We start from the raw sequence: 19,311 nt of genomic DNA on the forward strand, positions 1-19,311 counted from the left end.
CAAACAACTATCCACCTTCCTCGAGACAAACGGATCCCTCGACCCCTCACAGTCCGGTTTCCGAGCAAACCACAGCACCGAGACCGCTCTCATCGCAACTACCGACGACATCAGGTCCCTGCTCGACAACGGGGAAACAGCTGCCCTCATCCTCCTGGACCTCTCAGCAGCCCTTAACACTGTATGCCACCGTACCCTGATACAGCGCCTCATCAACACCGGAATCCAAGGCGCTGCCCTGGAGTGGATCATCTCGTTCCTCAACGGAAGAACCCAGAGAGTCCGCCTCCCCCGGTTCCGATCCGCGGCCACCGAAGTCATCTGCGGCGTTCCGCAAGGATCCTCACTCAGCCCCACCCTCTTCAACGTCTACATGAGCCCTCTCGCAGCGATCGCACGCCAACACAACCTTAACATCATCTCCTACGCCGACGACACCCAGCTGATCCTCTCCCTCACCAAGGACCCCGCCACCGCTAGAGCCAGCCTCGAGGAAGGAATGAAAGATGTCGCGGAATGGATGAAGCTCAGCCGTCTCAAACTGAACTCAGACAAGACGGAAGTCCTCATCCTGGGACCATCCCCTTCTGCCTGGGACGACTCCTGGTGTCCCCGTGCCCTGGGCACTGCACACAAGCCAACGGACCATGCATGCAACCTGGGCTTCATCCTGGACACCTCCGTCACGATGACCAAGCAAGTCAATGCCGTCTCGTCATCCTGCTTCAACACCCTGCGCATGCTCCGAAAGATCTTCCGATGGATCCCCACTGAAACCAAGAAGACGGTCACCCAGGTCCACTCCTGACCAGCTTCCCAGCAAGGATTACTTCATACCTAATAAAGGTCAGTAAATATTTTTTACACAAACAGGTCTAATGCCCAGGCATTTTGAATTTGTACGTTTGTTATGCACCTGTTGATGAAAATGCACCTAGATACCAGCGTACTAAAAATCGATTAAGACACACACTGTGTATATATAAAAATGTTTAGCACTGCATGCGGTGTAGCTTTTATGAATGCTCGCATATTTTTTTGTTGATCACCAATAAAGAATATTTCACATGAGAGAAAGGGATCCAACCCGTACCTTGTGCACGGGAACGTGCACATTATGAATTTTCGAAAGATGTAATGATGTCATACTTTGATGTGTGGACCACTACGGCCCAAAACCGAGCCATACTTCCGCATAATCTACCCTATGTTCTCTTAAAATAATGTAATATCAATGCATTTACTCTGCCAGCCCAGAATAGGGGCTTGATCATTATGTAAGTTAGCGATCTGCTTACAATAAGGAAGGTTTTATAATACTGTTCGGTGCACGAATTATTATAATAAAGGGTTTCAGTGCGAACATCGCTCGCCTGACCCTGTAAAAGAATATGACCATGTATTTATCTCACATCCTTCTTTCTTCCTTTTTTAATAACTCTTTTATCTTCTTTAGGATACAGTTCGAGAGGTATTGTGATCGGATTACCCAGGGGCCTTGTAAGTACCCACTACAAACACCCTCACCCTGCATGCCTTAGTAAGTGTGCAAGCACTGAAAGACCTGGTCAAGATGAAGAAAGCCACGTTGACTCAGATGGGCTAATAGAGGTGGCTGAAACATGTGGACTACACCCATGATGACCATACCCAGGATACATGGGACAAATGAACTATTCCATAGATATCTACCACTCTTTTAATATTAAGTGAGAATCCTCCAAATAAAAGTACTTCGGATTGGAAGGATTCAATTCCCAAGCCAATAAGGCGTCGCGGTCGTAGCACACCCTGGAAGCATTCGTCAACCAGGATGGGAACCCAATGATGAAGCATGTCACCTACTAGGCAGGCGAGTGAGGCTTTTAAAACACCCTGTGGGTGCCAAACTTCTATAAACATCAAGGAGACTGAAGGAGTAGACTTCAGTAACTGAAACAAAAATAGATGGAAGATCCGTTCTAATTGTATTTATGTTATGGACAAATGGCCGTGGCTTACATGCAAGCTAGAGTCTCTAATGTATACCATGTGGTGAATGGGGGAGGTACAATATAGCATGGCAATAATACTGCATGCACTACATCGACCTACCGATATATTGTAATTTAACATATATATATATAGGTACATATATATAAATTTATATATATACACACACACATATCTATATATATATATATATATATACCAGCTCCAAATTCCTGCCAATACCCAGCCGAGTTCAGGAAAAATAGCACTCACGAGTTGTGAATACTGACGAAGGGAGTTCACTCCCGAAACGCGTTTGTTTTGAATAAACCCCCTCGCTGATATACTGCTGTGCTCGTGAGTGCTATTTTTCCTGAACCCGGCTGGGTATTGGCAGGAATTTGGAGCTGGTATATGAACGCGGACACCATCGCGATAAAGCACCCGCTTCTAAGAGTGACTCGTTTCTTTGGTGTAACCTGGAGAGCTTGGATATATATATATATATATATATATATATATATATATATATATATATATATATATATATAGAGAGAGAGAGAGAGAGAGAGAGAGAGAGAGAGAGAGAGAGAGAGAGAGAGAGAGAGAGAGAGAGAGAGAGACTGAATAGTTCATAAAGTGAGAAATTTGCCAAAACGTTTTCCATCATACTTGATGATATCATGCATTTTGTCACAATATGACATCTCCTTGCATGCATCCCTTTATAAACGGACTGGCTCTTCTCCAGACAACTGAGAACATTGTGGTCCATCTAGTTGCTGGTCTCACAGATAACGATCATGTGCAAGGACATCCCACCATTATTACCCAACAGTGTTTTGAATTCGTTTTAAATGGCTACATTTACTTTTCAAATGTTGATAAGGTGTGGCCTACCAGTACCTTATGGGGGAAATTCACTATCTACTTTCCTGGTAGACCCTATTTAGCTGATCAAAATTTCTTATAAAAATATCAAATGTTGATAAGGTGTGGCCTACCAGTACCTTATGGGGGAAATTCACTATCTACTTTCCTGGTAGACCCTATTTAGCTGATCAAAATTTCTTATAAAAATAAAGGTAAACTTTGTACAATTTGAGGCCACAGGCTAAGCCATCTGGATTTCCAGTGGAAAGCTAGTTCCCTGCTGATTGTCTCTTGATTCTAGCTTGGTGTTAGGGGTGCAAACTTTGTGTACAGGGTGTTCGGGCAGAGACAAACAGATTTTCCAGCAAGGGACTTTTGATGTAATTTGTTTTCTCCTACCCACCTGGAATTTTTTATTTGAATTGTGGCCATGATCTCTGACTCATTATGAAAAAGATAGCGCAAGTAAGTTGGGTCCAAGAAAATGTACTTCTCAAAAAGAAACAACTAGCACTGACACATTTTCATCTTCCGGAGTCTCATAGTTGACGTGCACATTAGTAAATGTATCAAGAAAGCATTGCAACAAGCACATAAGCCTGTACTACTTTACACATGGACGGAAACTGTGGACACTAATGTGATCCAACAAAGTAATTGAAATCCATAAGTCTTTTACTCACTGTTCAACAATTACCATTTCTGTTACAGGACAATTCAGAGTTGAGAAGGGAGAGCTGAACAGCCTTACAGACACCTCCAAGATAGGGTGAAAAGGCATCCCGGATCTGTCGGGAACCCCCTTTTTTTCACCAGCTGTCCCAGTAGATGTCAGTACATTTAGCGCTTGTCCCCTTTTTCAGAGCGGGTCGACTGAGTTGTTTTGTATGTTTAGCGCCAAGACGCCCAAGGGCTATCGTTGCGCTTTATAAATCGCAATAATAAATAAATAAATAAATATGTATTCCAAGGCAGGGCTAGTACGCAGCTCTTATCAGAAAGCAATTGAATTAATAGGGACGATTCTGAGCTTAATCAATTGTACTTCCTTAGCACCTCGTTGTCTGTGTTTCTGTATAAATGAGCACTTTTTTGTGCCCTTCGGATGATGTAAAATTGTAGTCCTTCCATTTTTGCAAAATGTCCCAGTTTTTTGTGTTAAAATTCTGGTCACCCTGCTCCCAGCGGAAGAATTTGAAACCACGAGTACTACTGTAAAACAATTACTTACTTTTCAGATAAACGACAATGTTCATTAAGTTACTCTTGTAGTTTGTGTCTTGCACACCAGGCATATTGCTGAAGTTTCTTTGGGATAAAATCTGTACTTATTGTTTTTGGCATCTGCTGAAATATCATTTGACTTGCCTGATTCGAAGATACCCTTCAGCTGGGTGGATCAAAGTCTTCAAAAATGGTGTGTGCACTCCTTCACTCTTAGACATAACACAGAAGTTTAACATTTCCTCTCATTATTCACACACAACACATCATGCTTGCTGGCTGGTAAGAAAGATCTTATTCCCTGGAGCTGACCATCTGATCTTGTGTGAATACATTACAATGCAGTGGAATTATGTGTATAATATAGGCAAGCAGATACAGGTAAGCAGGTAAGTGGTATAAACCCTTTATTTGATCAATCACCAAGAAGGTTATTTTAATATCACAACATTACTATTTCCTGATGGATTGACAAACCAGTTTTCAGGATGTTGTAATAACATATTTGATTAAAAAAAAATTCAATTGAAATGCTCTTTGCAATGTTTTGGGAACTCTAACAAAGAGGTGCATTTTTTTACCCCAAGCACCTCCAATTCTAAAGGATGATTTCAGATTTACGGCATGTTTCACGAAAGGTGGAACAAGGCTGTGGGATGGTGACCTAGCTGCGCGACAGAAGACTCCATGTATGACGTCTATGTTCATGTCATTTTAGTGTGATAATGTACATATTACATAGTGATGAAATGAGGAATTGCACCAGGTCTTCGTGTCCTTCTGTGTTGATGGGAGATGTATGGAGTAACTCTGGAAGCACACAAGCAACCAGGATGTAAATTGTGTTGAAACATCCCATTCTGGATTTTAAACAAATTACCACATAAAGATTATAATCCCTTTCTCGTCTGAAGGAAGTACTATTAAAACACCGGGGCGCTAGACATATGATGCCGAACCTGCCACAATTACAATCTCAGCAATAGAGAACATTTGGTCCACACTGTATAAAGATATAGGTTATATTTCATTATGAATGCAAGACATAAAATATTCAGTCCAATTAACCAATCAAGTTGTATTATGGTAGAGGGTTCAACATTTTGGAATTTTTGGGGTTCCCTCACATTTCTTGGGCTAAAGATGGACATTGCAAAAGAGAAAGGTGGACTGGAATTTGCTGTGATCGCAACATTCAAACCATTTTGCTTTCATTACATGCTTCTGTTCAGTTGACTGCATGTATTGGCTTCCTCACTACTTTGCCATTACAACATGCATTTTTGACACTTTTAGGAACCTTTCTAACTCTTCAAATATGTATTTAGTAATAATTAATGGTGATATTTCAAAAGTTGCCTACTAGCAGTGGGTCCAACCTTCATGTGGATGGGTATTCAACTAAGGAAGAGGAAAAGTTAAGAAAAGCAGTCTAGCCATTTCAGAAAATAGTCAAATAATGCAAATCTGCTCCCTCACTCATTTGCAAAATACTGCACCTGAAAAGCAATGATCAGAACCTGGCACCAGTGAGAGGAAAGCCAAGTGGGGTACATAAGGATGATGAGGTTCGTCTGGAGAGTGAAAGACCGACAGCGTTTTACAACTGAGCCGCTATATCTTGGTCGCCACACCCAGCATTCCCGGATACATTTCTATGTGATGGTGGTTTGCTGGTCATGCACCTGCAACATACCAGCTTGTAGAACAGTGAAATGTTCTGCCTACATTTCTAAGGTAGAGAAACATCATCATATTAGTTTCGTCCAACTTCTGGTTTTAAGAATGAAGATTCAACTTGCTACCTTACAGACTAGAATAACAACAGAGTTGTTCTATCGAAGGAAAGGATTATAAGGTCTAACCGTGCTACCCTATCATTCGTTCAAGCACATTCATTTGATTGTACCCTGTGACTCTGGGCTAATCCTAATTAGGTAAGACAGGGAAACAATATTAGTATGAAACAAAAACGAGATGGGAGGACTGCTTCAATGAATCTCAAGAACAAGAAATTCTTAAAACTCTACTTTCCAGTCCATCATTTGTTTGCTCACGCTGCCACTACAGCCAGGGACCAACCATATACTTAAAACGTTGGCCCTGACGCGGCTGAGCAAGTTGCATCTTTTGTATTAGCAGCAAGGATGCGGCCTGAAAGATGCACACTCACCACAGCAGATATGAATAATAATCTTTAATAAGTAGATCTTCAAAAACAGCACCCTAAAATGTCTAGGGGCATGTCTGGACCAATAACACGCCAGGCACCTCTAAAATGTAAAGTAGAAACGCTGTATGCGGAAATTATATAAATAATTTGGGGGTGAGGGATAGTAGTTAGGTACACACAGATACATACTCCAAAACACACATTCATATACCCCATATGAATGCGTGCTACACACACACGCTATTACCCACCCTGCTCAGATCCCTTAAAAAAAAGTGGTTTATATAACGAAAGGGACAAAACTAAACTTTGGATGAAGGAACATTTCTATGCTCTTGCTTTATCTTGGCCCTTGAAGAGCAAGGTAGTGAGGGAATAAGGAAGAAGAGGAGGAATGGAGAGAGGAGTAAAGATTGATAAAGGAATGATGTCAGGAAGGGACAGCTCTGTTGGGAACCAAAACTTATGACCTGCTTGACTTTAATGGCTCATGATTCTTGGCTTGGTTCACAAAAAAGAACTGCTACTTTATTCAGTTGTAGGCAAGGAAAATGTTTGAAACTCTAGGAGATGGGGGACCATAATCTTGACCTGAATTGGAAGGGGGTGTTCTCAAAGTAGAAAGGTAATCCGAAATTCCACACTAAACCCTCTAAAACTTCTAAGAGTAATTGTTTTACCCTACTATCTTTTAGTGGCAAATGCCTTAGTAGCTATGGCTGGAACATGTGAACATTTTTATCAGCAGCCATCATGCATTCCGAAGGACCAAGATCTTACAGTTTCTCATCTCAAACACCTGACTTCTCCAAATTCCCATGACCCTAAAATGCCCTTTTAGTCGACGCTGATGTTGTCTCCGTTTCATGCCACAATCTTCTCTTTCCCTGCACATCCTGCTTCTTAATTTAAGCTCTCCAGGTTATTTCCACACCTCTTTTCTTACTTTATCAGTGCTATTCTATCTTTCACTTACTTTTTCCTTTTTTTCTACCTTTTTCTCTGTTGGTCTGTGTCGAATTTTGAGATTGAAAAATAAGTCAGCTCCCAAACATGAGTGCCTGTTCCCCCAGCTACAACCACTGACACAAATAAACAATATCCCCTTCTCAACCACAAGCCAAACTACTACATCGATGTGACTTACTAAAGTCATAATACCAATCCTTCCAGATCAATTAAATATACCTCCACACTCGCCATGTCATAAGAGCATGCCTCAGACCATCACACGAGAAGAACTGTCCCCACTCACCGTACTCCTGGCGACATGCCTGGGCATCAAGCGATTCCCAAGAGCATCAATGCAAATTGCATAAGTGTCGTCCACCCCAGTCACCTGTGTTTGGCAAGGCATCACACAAATGCCGCGCCTGTGCCAAGTACACTGCAATATAACACGGGGATATCTCTGGTCCTTGCTCAAGCCACCAAATCTTCCCATCGAGGCCCCATTTACTCAAAACTGCTGGCATCAGCATTACAAGGCTACAACAGTGGTCGCCATGATCGATATGATTGTCATCGACATTTTCTATTTTAAGGTCAGCATTGTGGTGATGGTGAAATGCAGAGCACTTCCAATGAGAAATGGAAGTGTGCAATAAACGAATACAAAGCACGTCTGGATGTCTAAAGAGAGACCATGAGTAGATGAGACTGTCAGCATCTTCTCTCCTATCCTCCGAAAAGGGCTGTTGCACACGCTGTTGGATTGGCAATGTATGGATCTGAACGAAATCCATGGGTCAGATGTGCTAAGCACTGTAAGGGTCGCAAATGCTCCAATTAAACGTTTGAGGTTGTTAACATGATTTTTCCTATGTACTAATTTAATTTTAGGAGTTGGAAACGTGTTTCCACTCCTTAAGTGGGATTCTGAATGGATAGGTGTGTTGTAGTTGCCCATTCTTAATACCAAATTGGTATCACTGTTTTGCACTCACAAAACATTACAAAGTTGCCAACGTCTCAAATGAGGTGATAACTCATTCACAAAATGCAAGGGGTGCCTTTTGGACTACTTCACCTTTGTGACCGTAAACAAAGTTTTTGGAAACGAGGGCAATGGTCTAGGGGACCACTGCAACCCTTTAAAAAACTTTTAAAAAAGAAATCTTTTTTGAATACGCAGCCCTATTTTGTTTAGGGAAAATGGGCTGCATTAAAAAAACGTTTGCTTTATTGAAAACCAATCACAGACACGGTGGCCTGCTGACCCTTGCAGGCCACCATGCCTGTGATTCTGGGCATTCGGCCTGAGTCGCAATTTGCGATTTACCCAATGAATATTGTTTGCAAATATACTGATTGCAAATAGTGACCAGTATTTTGCAAGCACTAAATCTGACTCTCTATTTTGTAGCATCACTGACATTATACCTCTATTTATTTTAGCAAAGAAAAGAGCAGCTGTTGGTACTAATCCTTAAATATTCATCTTGCCAATATATTTAAAAATAAAAATGTAAGCAGGTCTCTCATCCAGTTCCTTGACAGTTTTAAAGCAAGAGGTGTGGGTGTTCGTTATAGCGGGGGTAGAGTGGGCAGCCAGTCAGGGCTCCGTTGATATAAACAAATGCATGTATATGCTTCCTCGTTCCTGGAAAGGACTGCCACTTAGCATATGTGGCCAGCCATCTAGGGATCCAATCAGAGAAATGCAATATGACGTGTGAGATGGAGGAAGGTGGCAAAGGCATTTATCTAATGCATAGTATAAAAAAGGAAAAGTGTAATGTAAAAAGGCAGGTTGTGTGCATCCCACCACTGTTGTAGCCCTGTGGCTTTCCTACTGCAGCAGAACTGGCTAGTGAAATCAACAATTCCTTTTGGTAATGCACTAAGCGACAGTGGGCAACCATGAACGTCCCCAAGACGTGTTAACTCTGGCCAGTGGCTAAGCACCAAAAAACATTGCACCTGTCCTGTGCTCAGGGAAATAGTTTAGGAGCCGGATGAGACACATATGCTGCCATAATCTCCTTATAGCAATAAAAGCACATTTATCACATTCGGTAAAAATGAATTAAAAATAATTAACTCGGTTTGCAGGCCCTATCAAAGAAATGACATCAGGCTAGATGGACAGGACGACGATTGAATGGATGGGTAGCTGGTGAATTGGTGGATGAACCTCGTAAAGGAGATAAAAATCACAGGCAAACTCAGGTCACTGGTTGTACACTTTGGTATGTTTGTCAATTGGAATAGCCTTGTCAATCAGCCTAAGTCAAAGTAACTAATTTCCCATGCATGGTGACCCTCTTTGGCAACAGATGCCCTCTTGTGCTTGTTCAGGTCCTGCGGCAAAGCTGGGCGACCCTTAGAGTACCAGTTGATCAATATCCAGTCCGGTGTAGTTGAACGGAGGAATGCTGGGTGCACAAGAGGCAGTCTTTGATAAGCAGGCTAGTGGATTGACAGTGCAACTGGTGAGGTCCATGTCCTTCGTGAAATAGACAGCGTCTCCAGAATTGACAGAGGGATCCTCTGTGAAATAGTTGTAGGGTCGCAGCAGGAAGCTGACTCCATTCCCTGCAGTCACTGTGTTGGGAATGTCCTCAGAGTGTGGAATGTGAAGGAAGCCAGTGGTGATCCAGGCGACCAGGTCCTGTGAGAATTCACAAACAAGTAGAAGGGTAAGTTACGAGTTAACCAAAAGGAAAGGCCAAACAATTGTGTGCCATGCAGAAGAAAGGTTGACATATTTCAGGTGATGTCATTATCAGTACACTTATTTTTTGTATTTAGAATTACTGAAAGATTAAACTTCCATGGAAAGAAACACATTACAAGGTACCAAGCAGTATATAAGGATGACAGAGTCATTCGCAGAGTTAAAGATAACTTTGGGTGTGTGATGGGAGGTGACAAAATACTAACTTTACAAACTTGAAATCTATGGGTAATATTTATTACATGCATTAGACTGTAGGTTGCAGTAGGGTGGAAAAGTTAAGCGAAGGATGAGGAAGCTTGGAGGAGGGATGACTTGTTGATCAGACACTGCCATGCCACGAATGTAGGAGGGGGTCTTTCAAGGTGATCTTAAACTGGAGGGAAGGTTCAGACTACCTGTGGGTCTCCTGGGAGCGAGTTCCATTGGAGGAGTCCTAGAAAGCCCCCTCAGTGCCCAAAGTAACTGGGGAGCTGAAGGAATTGTAGTTGGCGGAGAGCTTTTTTTTCATAAGGGCTTAGCTGGAAATAATTTCAGTTAGTTATCTGGAAGGATTTTTGTGACTAACATTGAATATTTAGATCCGCAGGTTGCAACCAGCAAATTGCATGTAGCAAAGTTAACAGCCTTACTTAAGGGAGACAAGTAATCCCGGAGTAACACTGTCAAGATGCTCCTACAACAAAATGTCGAGTGTGTACATTACTAATTAGAGCGTTGAATAACCACGTTGCTCTGTGGGATGGAAGATGGGGTGAGATTTTATAAATATTCCAGTATCTGATTGTGGTGAATGTGGTGAATTTGGATGTTTTAGGCAGATTGTGTGGTTAAAAAGCAACTTGGGGTTTGTAGCTGAAGTGGACGTTGTTAGTGTGGCAGTCAGGTCGGAAGAGAATGGGATCAGGAAGAGAGCTTGATGAGTTAGAGGCAGTGAAGTGGTTTCTGGGTATTCCCAAACCTAAAATAGAGGCATACTGGATGAAAGTGTTTGCATTAAAACATTTCGCGGAGAATAACCACCACACATAGATGATGGCATAGGCTGAAGAACTGTCAGAATGGTTATTCAAAATGTAGTTATCTCTTTAGATGATTGGAATTATAAACCCTCCTTTACATGGAGGGGAATGTTTTCAATTAGCAATTATACTATTGTTTATATGGAAAAAGTTTTCGGGAACACAGAAGGCAAAATAGAGAAGATGGGCACACGTGTAATTCTTCAAGGAATAGTACAAGAACAATACAGTTATTAAATATTAGTGTGTACTATGAATTGCATACGATTTTAATTAATTTACTTTACATTATAGTGGAAATTCTAATATGTGTCTAATTTTCACAAATATTAAGCAAACTTTTTTTAAAAAGAATGTTCATTTCCATAATGCCAATTTTTACACAATGGTTACATATTACTAACAATAATAATATTTGTAGATGTGATTGTATTAATTGCTGTAAAGATTGGAATTAAGAGTGTCTCTTTTTGATGCAAAAGTATCTGTATACCTCAATTTGCTATTCGAGAGTTGTGCTGTGAAAATCTTGAATATTTCTTGACACACAATTTCTAATTAAAATAAGTTGCCCCCTATTGCTACCAGCTATTTCTCAATTAGGATCAGCTTTTAGAATACAAATAAATTGGGAGGGGGCTTTTTTTCGATCAGGCTTGAAAGCACAGAGGTGTCCTCCAGACTTTTATTGTTAACAGTCATTTAACATATACATAGCGCGAGCTTAAAGTCTAACCAGAGGAGCATTCCAATCTCACCTGTACATTGTATACTGTAAAGACTGTGTACAGAAAGCAGTCGTTTTTGTTTTCTTCTTTCACTTTAGCAGGTTTTTCTAACGTTTTAAACCAGAACTCAAAATGCAAGCAATCGCTATTGGTTTTGCCAATGTTTGTTTATTTTTTAGTTAGGTTATAGCCCACGTCTCTCGGATTGTTGTCCCGCCCCCCCAACCTCCAGTTTAAACAAATTTCTGGCAAAGCAAATAGCAAACCGGTGTTCTTTTTTTATTTACTTTAAAAAAAAAAGCAGGCATTAAAAGTGTAAAAGTAATAAACAGTAAAGAAGTTGCCACATAAAAATGGCCTGCACATGTTACCAAGCATAAATAAACAAGAACTGGCGAAGCCAATAGGTCATACCGTTCTGGTCTATTCGCTTTGTCAAGAATTAGCCACACTGCATTACTAACGTTTTAAAAACACAAATAAAAGACTTTTACATGGCCGAACACATCATTCCGTAGGAGCGTACACAATGAAGATGTGGTGGTGCGGGTGGGGGAAGGGGAGGAGTGCAGGAGGTGGAAAGTTGGGGGGTTTAATAATAATTTTAAAAAATGTACTTACCTGGAGCTGCCACCCGCATCGTGCCTCGTCCTTCCTGGTCCCATCATGCACTGGCGCAGCGTTACAGAGTCCCTGTGCAATCCCTGCGCTTCTCTCACTTGAGAGCAGCGCGGGGATTGGTCTGAGGGGCTGTAAAAACGCTCCGCTCAGACCATGGAGTCTGTGGGGGTTTCTCTAGCCCAGCCATTCAATGAAGCCGGGTTGAAAAAAACACTTAGAGCGCATGTGTGTTTTAGTCGGCCTGAGATGGCCGGCCAAACACATATGCGCACTTAGGGAGTGCACATAGCACTCCTACTCCCCATGCTCTGCCCCTCCCTTCACAAACTGGCTCAGAGCCGGCAAATGAACAATACAACGATGCTAGAACATCGTTTTATTTTTCATTTGCTGGCTCTGAGCCAAGCAGTGAGATGACGATCCTCCTCCACTGCGGAGCAGCCGCCGCAGTGTATATGTGTGCCTGCAAAATGAAACAGGGCCTTTTTTTTAGGTCTCGCTGAGTCAGCCCATGCGCTGACCTGCGAGGAATTTAGTAAGGGGATTTCCAAAGTGCTTTTGCTGGCCTAAAGCTTGCGTTCACGTGTGCGTGCTCGCGCAAAGCTGTCATGTGGGTTGCTGTCAAATATGGCTTTCCTCTCTCGTCATGGGTCATTAGCTTTCAAGAAAAGAGAGCTTTCTTTCACATTCCTGAAGCAGATAGCTTCCTTGTGTTTTATGTGCTCAAGAAGCTTTCAGTGAGACAGAAAATATTGCAATAGATTATTGTGATTGAAGTAGATCGTAATTCTTTTTTTTATCAGCCTTATTAGTTAACCTATGCATGACGATGAATTCAGTAGTCACGTTTCATGCATGCTGAATGTATTGTATAGTCCGCAGTCCTACATTTATTTACTTCACAGCGTCTCTTGCACACATTGTACACCGATTGGAGGAATCTTTTTTTCACTCTAACCCTCTATCCCTCTTCTACCCTTCTACCCCTCTAACCCTCTTGTACCACTCTACCTCTCTTGTACCCCTCTATCCCTCTTCTACCCCTTTATCCCTCTTCTACCCCTCGACTAATCTTCTACCCCTCTACCCTCTTTCTAACTCTCTTCTACACCTCTGCCCCTCTTCTACCCCCTTCTACCACTCTTCTACCCCTTTATCCTTCCTCTACCCTTCTACCCCTCTTCTACCCTTCTACCCCTCATCTACCCCTCAACCCCTCTACTACCTCTCTACCCCTCTTCTACCCCTCTACCCCTCTTCTACCCCTCTACCTCTCTTCTACCCCTCTACCCCCCTACCCATCTACACCTCTACCCATCTTCTAACCCTCTACTACCCCTCTACCCTACTACCCCTCTACCCCTATTCTACCCCTCTTCTATCCCTCTTCTACCCCTCTACCCCTCTTGTACACCTCTGCCCCTCTTCTACCCCTCTTCTACCCCTCTTCCACCACTCTTCTACCCCTCTTCTCCCCATCTACCCCTCTCCTACCCTTCTACTCCTCTACCCTTCTTCTTCCCCTCTTTTACCGCTCTACCCCTCAACCCCTCTACTACCCTTCTTCTACCCCTTTACTCCTCTACACCTCTTCTACCCCTCTACTACCCCTCTACTACCCCTCTAACCCTCTTCTACCCCTCTACCCATCTAAACCTCTACCCCTCTTCTACCCCTTCTACCCTTCTACCCCTTTATCCCTCTTCTACCCTTCTACACCTCTACCCCTTTTTTACCTCTCTACCCCTATTCTACCCCTCTACCCCTCTTCTACCCCCAACCCCTCTGTTACCCCTCTAACCCTCTTCTACCCCTCTACCCCTCTCCTATCGCTCTACCTCTCTTCTACCCCTCTACTGCCCCTTTACCCTACTACCCCTCTACTACCCCTCTACCTCTCTACTACCCCTCTACCTCTCTACTACCCCTCTACCTCTCTACTACCCTGCTACCCCTTTACCCCTCTACCCCTCTTCTACCCCTCTACCCCTCTACTACCCCTCTAACCCTCTTCTACACCTCTACCCATCTACACCTCTACCCCTCTTCTATCCCTCTACAACCCCTCTACCCGCCCTCTACCACATTACCCCTCTCCCACTTCTAGCCCTCTTTTCCCCCTCTTCTACCCCTCAACCCCTCTACTACCCCTCTACCCCTCTACTAACCCTCTTCTACCCCTTTACCCCTCTACCCCTCTTCTACCCCTCTACCCCTCTACTACCCCTCTGACCCTCTTCTACACCTCTACCCATCTACACCTCTACCCCTCTTCTATCCCTCTACAACCCCTCTACCCGCCCTCTACCACATTACCCCTCTACTCCTCTTCTACCCCTCTACCCCTTTTCTACCCCTCAACCCCTCTACTACCTCTCAACCCTTCTACTACCCTTCTACTACCCCTCTTCCCCTCTACTACCCCTCTACCTCTCTACTACCCCTCTACCCCTCTTCTACCCCTTCTACACCTTTATCCCTCTTCTACCCTTCTGGCCCTATACCCCTCTTCCCCGCTTCTACCCCTCTTCTGCCCCTCAACCCTTCTTTACCCCTCTACCCCTTTCCTACCCCTCTTCTACCCCTCTACCTCTCTTCTACCACTCTACTACCCCTTTACCCTACTACCCCTCTACTACCCCTCTACCTCTCTGCTACCCCTCTACCCGTTCTACCCTTCTACCCCTCTAACCCTCTATCCCTCGTCTCCCCTTCTACCCCTGTACCCCGCTTGTACCCCTTTTGTACCCCTCTACCCCTCTTGTACCCCTCTACCTTTCTACCCCTCTACCCCCTACCCTTATTCTACCACTCTACCCCTCTTCTACTCTTCTACCTCTCTACCCCCTTCTGCCCTCTTCTACCCCTCTTCTACCAACTGTAACTAGCAAAGACACTGTGTCACAGCAGCATCACTCTGCACCACCACAGCATCACTCAGCGCAATACCTTAATCACTCAGCGCCACCACAGCATCACTCAGCGCCACCACAGCATCACTCAGCGCCACCACAGCATCACTCATTGCCACCACAGCATCACTCAGCACCACCACAGCATCACTCAGCAACACCACAGCATCACTCAGGGCCACAACAATATCACTCAACGCCAACACAGCATCAGTCAGCACCACCACAGCATCACTCAAGGTCACCACAGCATCACTCAAGGCCACCACTGCATCACTCAGGGCCAGCACAGCATCACTCAGCACCACCACAGCATCCTCAGAACCACCACAGCATCACTCAGCACCCCCACATCATCACTCAGGGCCACAACAATATCACTCAACGCCACCACAGCATTAGTCAGCACTACTACAGTATCACTCAACACCACCAGAGCATCACTCAGCACCACCACAGCATCACGCAGCACCACCACAGCATCACTCAGCACCACCACAGCATCACTCAGCAGCACCACAGCATCAGTCAGGGCCACAACAATATCACTCAATGCCACCACAGCATCAGTCAGCACCACCACAGCATCAGTCAGCACCACCCCAGCATCAGTCAGCACCACCGCAGCATCACTCAGCACCACTGCAGCATCAGTCAGCACCACCGTATCATCAGTCAGCACCACCGCAGCATCACTTAGTGCCACCACAGCATCACTCAGGGCCAGCAGAGCATCACTCTGGGCCAGCAGAGCATCACTCAGGGCCAGCAGAGCATCACTCAGGGCCAGCACAGCATCACTCAGGGCCAGCACAGCATCACTCAGGGCAGCACAGCATCACTCAGCACCACCACAGCATCCCTCAGCACCACCACCACATCACTCAGCACCACCACTGCATCACTTAGCACCACCACTGCATTAGTCAGCACTACCACAGCATCACTCAGCACTACCACAGCATCACTCAGCACCACCACAGCATCACTCAGGGCCACCACAGCATCACTCAGCGCCACCACTGCATCACTAAGTGCCACCAACTCAGCGCCACCACTGCATCACTCAGCGCCACCACTGCATCACTCAGCGCCACCACAGCATCACTCAAGGCCACCACAGCATCACTCAAGGCCACCACAGCACCACCACTGCATCAGTCAGCATCACCATAGCATCAGTCAGCACCACCAAAGCAACAGCCAGCACCACTACAGCATCACACAACACCACCACAGTATCACTCAGCACCACCACAGCATCACTCAGGGCCACAACAATATCACTCAAAGCCACCACAGCATCAGTCAGCACCACCACAGCATCACTCAGCACCACCACAGTATCACTCAACACCACCACAGCATTACTCAGCACCACCACAGCATCAGTCAGCACCACCACAGCATCACTCAGCACCACAACAGCATCACTCAGGGCCACAACAATATCACTCGATGCCACCACAGCATCAGTCAGCAACACCACAGCATCACTCAGCACCACCACAGCATCACTCCGGGCCGCAACAATATCTCTCAATGCCACCACAGAATCAGTCAGCACCACCACAGCATCAGTCAGCACCACCACAGCATCAGTCAGCACCACCGCAGCATCACTCAGCACCACCACAGCATCACTCAGCACCACCACGGCATCACTCAGGGCCACCACTGCATCACTCTGCACCATCACAGCATCACTCAAGGCCACCACAGTATCACTCAAGGCCACCACAGCATCACTCAGCACCACCACCGCATCAGTCAGCACCACCACAGCATCAGTCAGCACCACCACAGCATCACTCAGCACCACCACAGCATCACTCAGCACCACAACAGCATCACTCAGCGCCACCACAGCATCACTCAGGGCCAGCACAGCATCACTCAGGGCCAGCACAGCATCACTCAGGGCCAGCACAGCATCATTCAAGTGGCACTTTAAAACTTTTTTGCATGCTGCACAGCAGCCACACTTCTCTACTCCACAGCTTAAACACATTGGCAAAGTCAATAGCTCCGCCTATACACTTATAAGGCCCCAAAGGCGAGACCTATTGGCTATGCCAATGCTTGTTCTATTTAGTAGCTGATCCGACTTGGATCACCAACTAAAAGAGAATGGAATGCGCCAAAGCATTGTTTTTTTCAAACGTGGATGTGGAGGAGGGGAAGCAAAGAGGGAGTGGAAGCAACACAGGGGAGGGCGAGAGGATGCCAAAGCAACTTGGGGTTCTGAAAAGCAACACTGTGGGCGTGGGTGTGGTGAAGCAACAACTGGGAAAGAGAAGGAGTGTGCAAGGGGGGAAAAGTAAACAAGGGAAACCGCACAAAAACACGTGCATTATCATGGAGTGGCAGATACAAAAGAACAAGCAGTACTTGAGAACCAAGCAGTGGAAGCAGAGATGCCAGCTAGGTACCTGGTGCAACTGTTTATGCTCAGAATGGGAGAGGAAGATGGGGAAGCATGTTTATGGGGGCCATGAAGAACATATTTTGCTAGCTGGGTTTGTAAGAAAGGGACACGGCAGGGTGGAAGGGCATGAAGGATAGAGGATAGAGTGTAATTGGCAAAGACATAATTCAACAAATGGTAAAAGTAAAGACCAGGATCATAAGCAGCGTGTGAAAGTAGATACAATATCATAGAACCCAGTGGTGACTAAATGGTTAAAAGAACAAGAAGGGCAGGGTGTGAAGTTTAGAAGTGGAAAAGGAAGATGGCGAGGCAGGGTGGGAGGTTAGAGAAAGACAAGAAAATATAAGACTACAGGAACAGCTAATGCTCTATAAAAAGGAAAGTACATGACAGGAAACCTGGTTTTCCACTCTCTCAAATCTGCACTATCCTTCATGGGATGAAGGCCTGCTCATAGGCAAGCAATGGCATCCCAAACTGATATGCTAGTATGACCTCGCCTGGGTAGGAAAGTACTTAGCCCTCCCTCCTGGTGAGCTGTTGTCAAACCTGTTGCCCTAAGCCCAGCAAATGACCTTCAGAACCACTGACCTTGTCTTCAATATCTTCATCATTTATAAAGTTGCTGAAGTTCACCGACGGCGTCCAAGGGTCGTTCTGGTTGTACACGCTGCTACTTTGAGACTCCTCTTCTTTGCGTTGGGTGACTGCTAGCTTGTACCTACAATATCAAAGAAAAGTGGCAAAGTAAAACAGGGTGTGCGGATGCAGAGGTATGTCACTACTGTTGGCTCCCAGCTGAGCTGCAAACTCATCATCAAAATTACTTTATTCGGTATACAACAATACCATAAAAGTACAACACAATTTAAAAAAAACACAAAGATTAGGGCTTAATACAGAATACCTATATATCAATGCGAGAGTATTAACAAATATCTGTAAAATTCATCATAGAACATAAAATAGATTAACCTTAATAAAATTGGAAGATCTGGGATTCCTGGGCGGATTACATTTGAAATCTGTCGGGATTGGTACAAAAATATGTAAGTCAAACATGCTGGAAGGGAAACCCACCTCCAGCATAATTCATTATTTAAAACATCATAGGTACTAGTGCGAGGGATTAACATCAAACACCATCATCCATCGTCTTTTGTGTTTCTAAGTCTCGCGGCCATCCTTAAAAAGTTAACAGTAAAAAAAAGTGTTAAAGGCTCTACGGACAGTTTTAGAAACAACAGGGCCACCTTTGCCTGTTTGAACCTAGCGTTCTTTAAAATGCATTTTAAAAATAACTTCCTGGGGTAAGCATAGTAGGGGCACAACAAAACAAAGTGGAGCGTGTCCTGCGGAGACTTTTGGTCGCAGCCGCAGGGACCCCTCACCTCTATGGATGTTATGTAACCCGAGGGATCCCCCAGTGTGTGATGAAGTAGGTTCAACCTTAATCGAGTCATTAAAAATCTGTCCTGTGCATTATAATAATAGGACAGATAAGGTTCCATGCTCATGCTAGATTTGGCCAAAGGTAGACTCTCACCGAGGGATTAGCCAACTCCCTATCTTCCCTATTGGAGGCCATTTTCTGTAAGAATACCTACTTAATGAGGGCCTTATCCCAAGCTAAGGGTTTTGTCGGGTGGTTAAAATAATGAACGTGACCCAAGCATG

General features: G+C 44.5%; 1 protein-coding gene across 2 annotated transcripts in view; it reads right to left on the reverse strand.

The window, feature by feature from the left end:
• Positions 1-4,458: 4,458 nt before the first annotated feature.
• LOC147717139 (amine oxidase [copper-containing] 3-like) overlaps positions 4,459-19,311 on the reverse strand; it is a 339,585-nt gene continuing 324,732 nt past the window's right edge. For both annotated transcript variants that reach the window (XM_086924081.1, XM_086924082.1), the window contains exons 3-4: positions 18,226-18,355; positions 4,459-9,854 (exon numbers count right to left, since the gene is read on the reverse strand). In XM_086924081.1, the coding sequence (XP_086780207.1) occupies positions 9,567-9,854; positions 18,226-18,355 (418 nt within the window). In that variant the 3' untranslated portion in view covers positions 4,459-9,566. The remainder of the gene's footprint in view (positions 9,855-18,225; positions 18,356-19,311) is intronic.

This window comes from Lissotriton vulgaris, chromosome 5 (genome assembly GCF_964263255.1).
Source record: "Lissotriton vulgaris chromosome 5, aLisVul1.2, whole genome shotgun sequence".
NCBI classification, from domain to species: Eukaryota; Metazoa; Chordata; class Amphibia; order Caudata; family Salamandridae; genus Lissotriton; species Lissotriton vulgaris.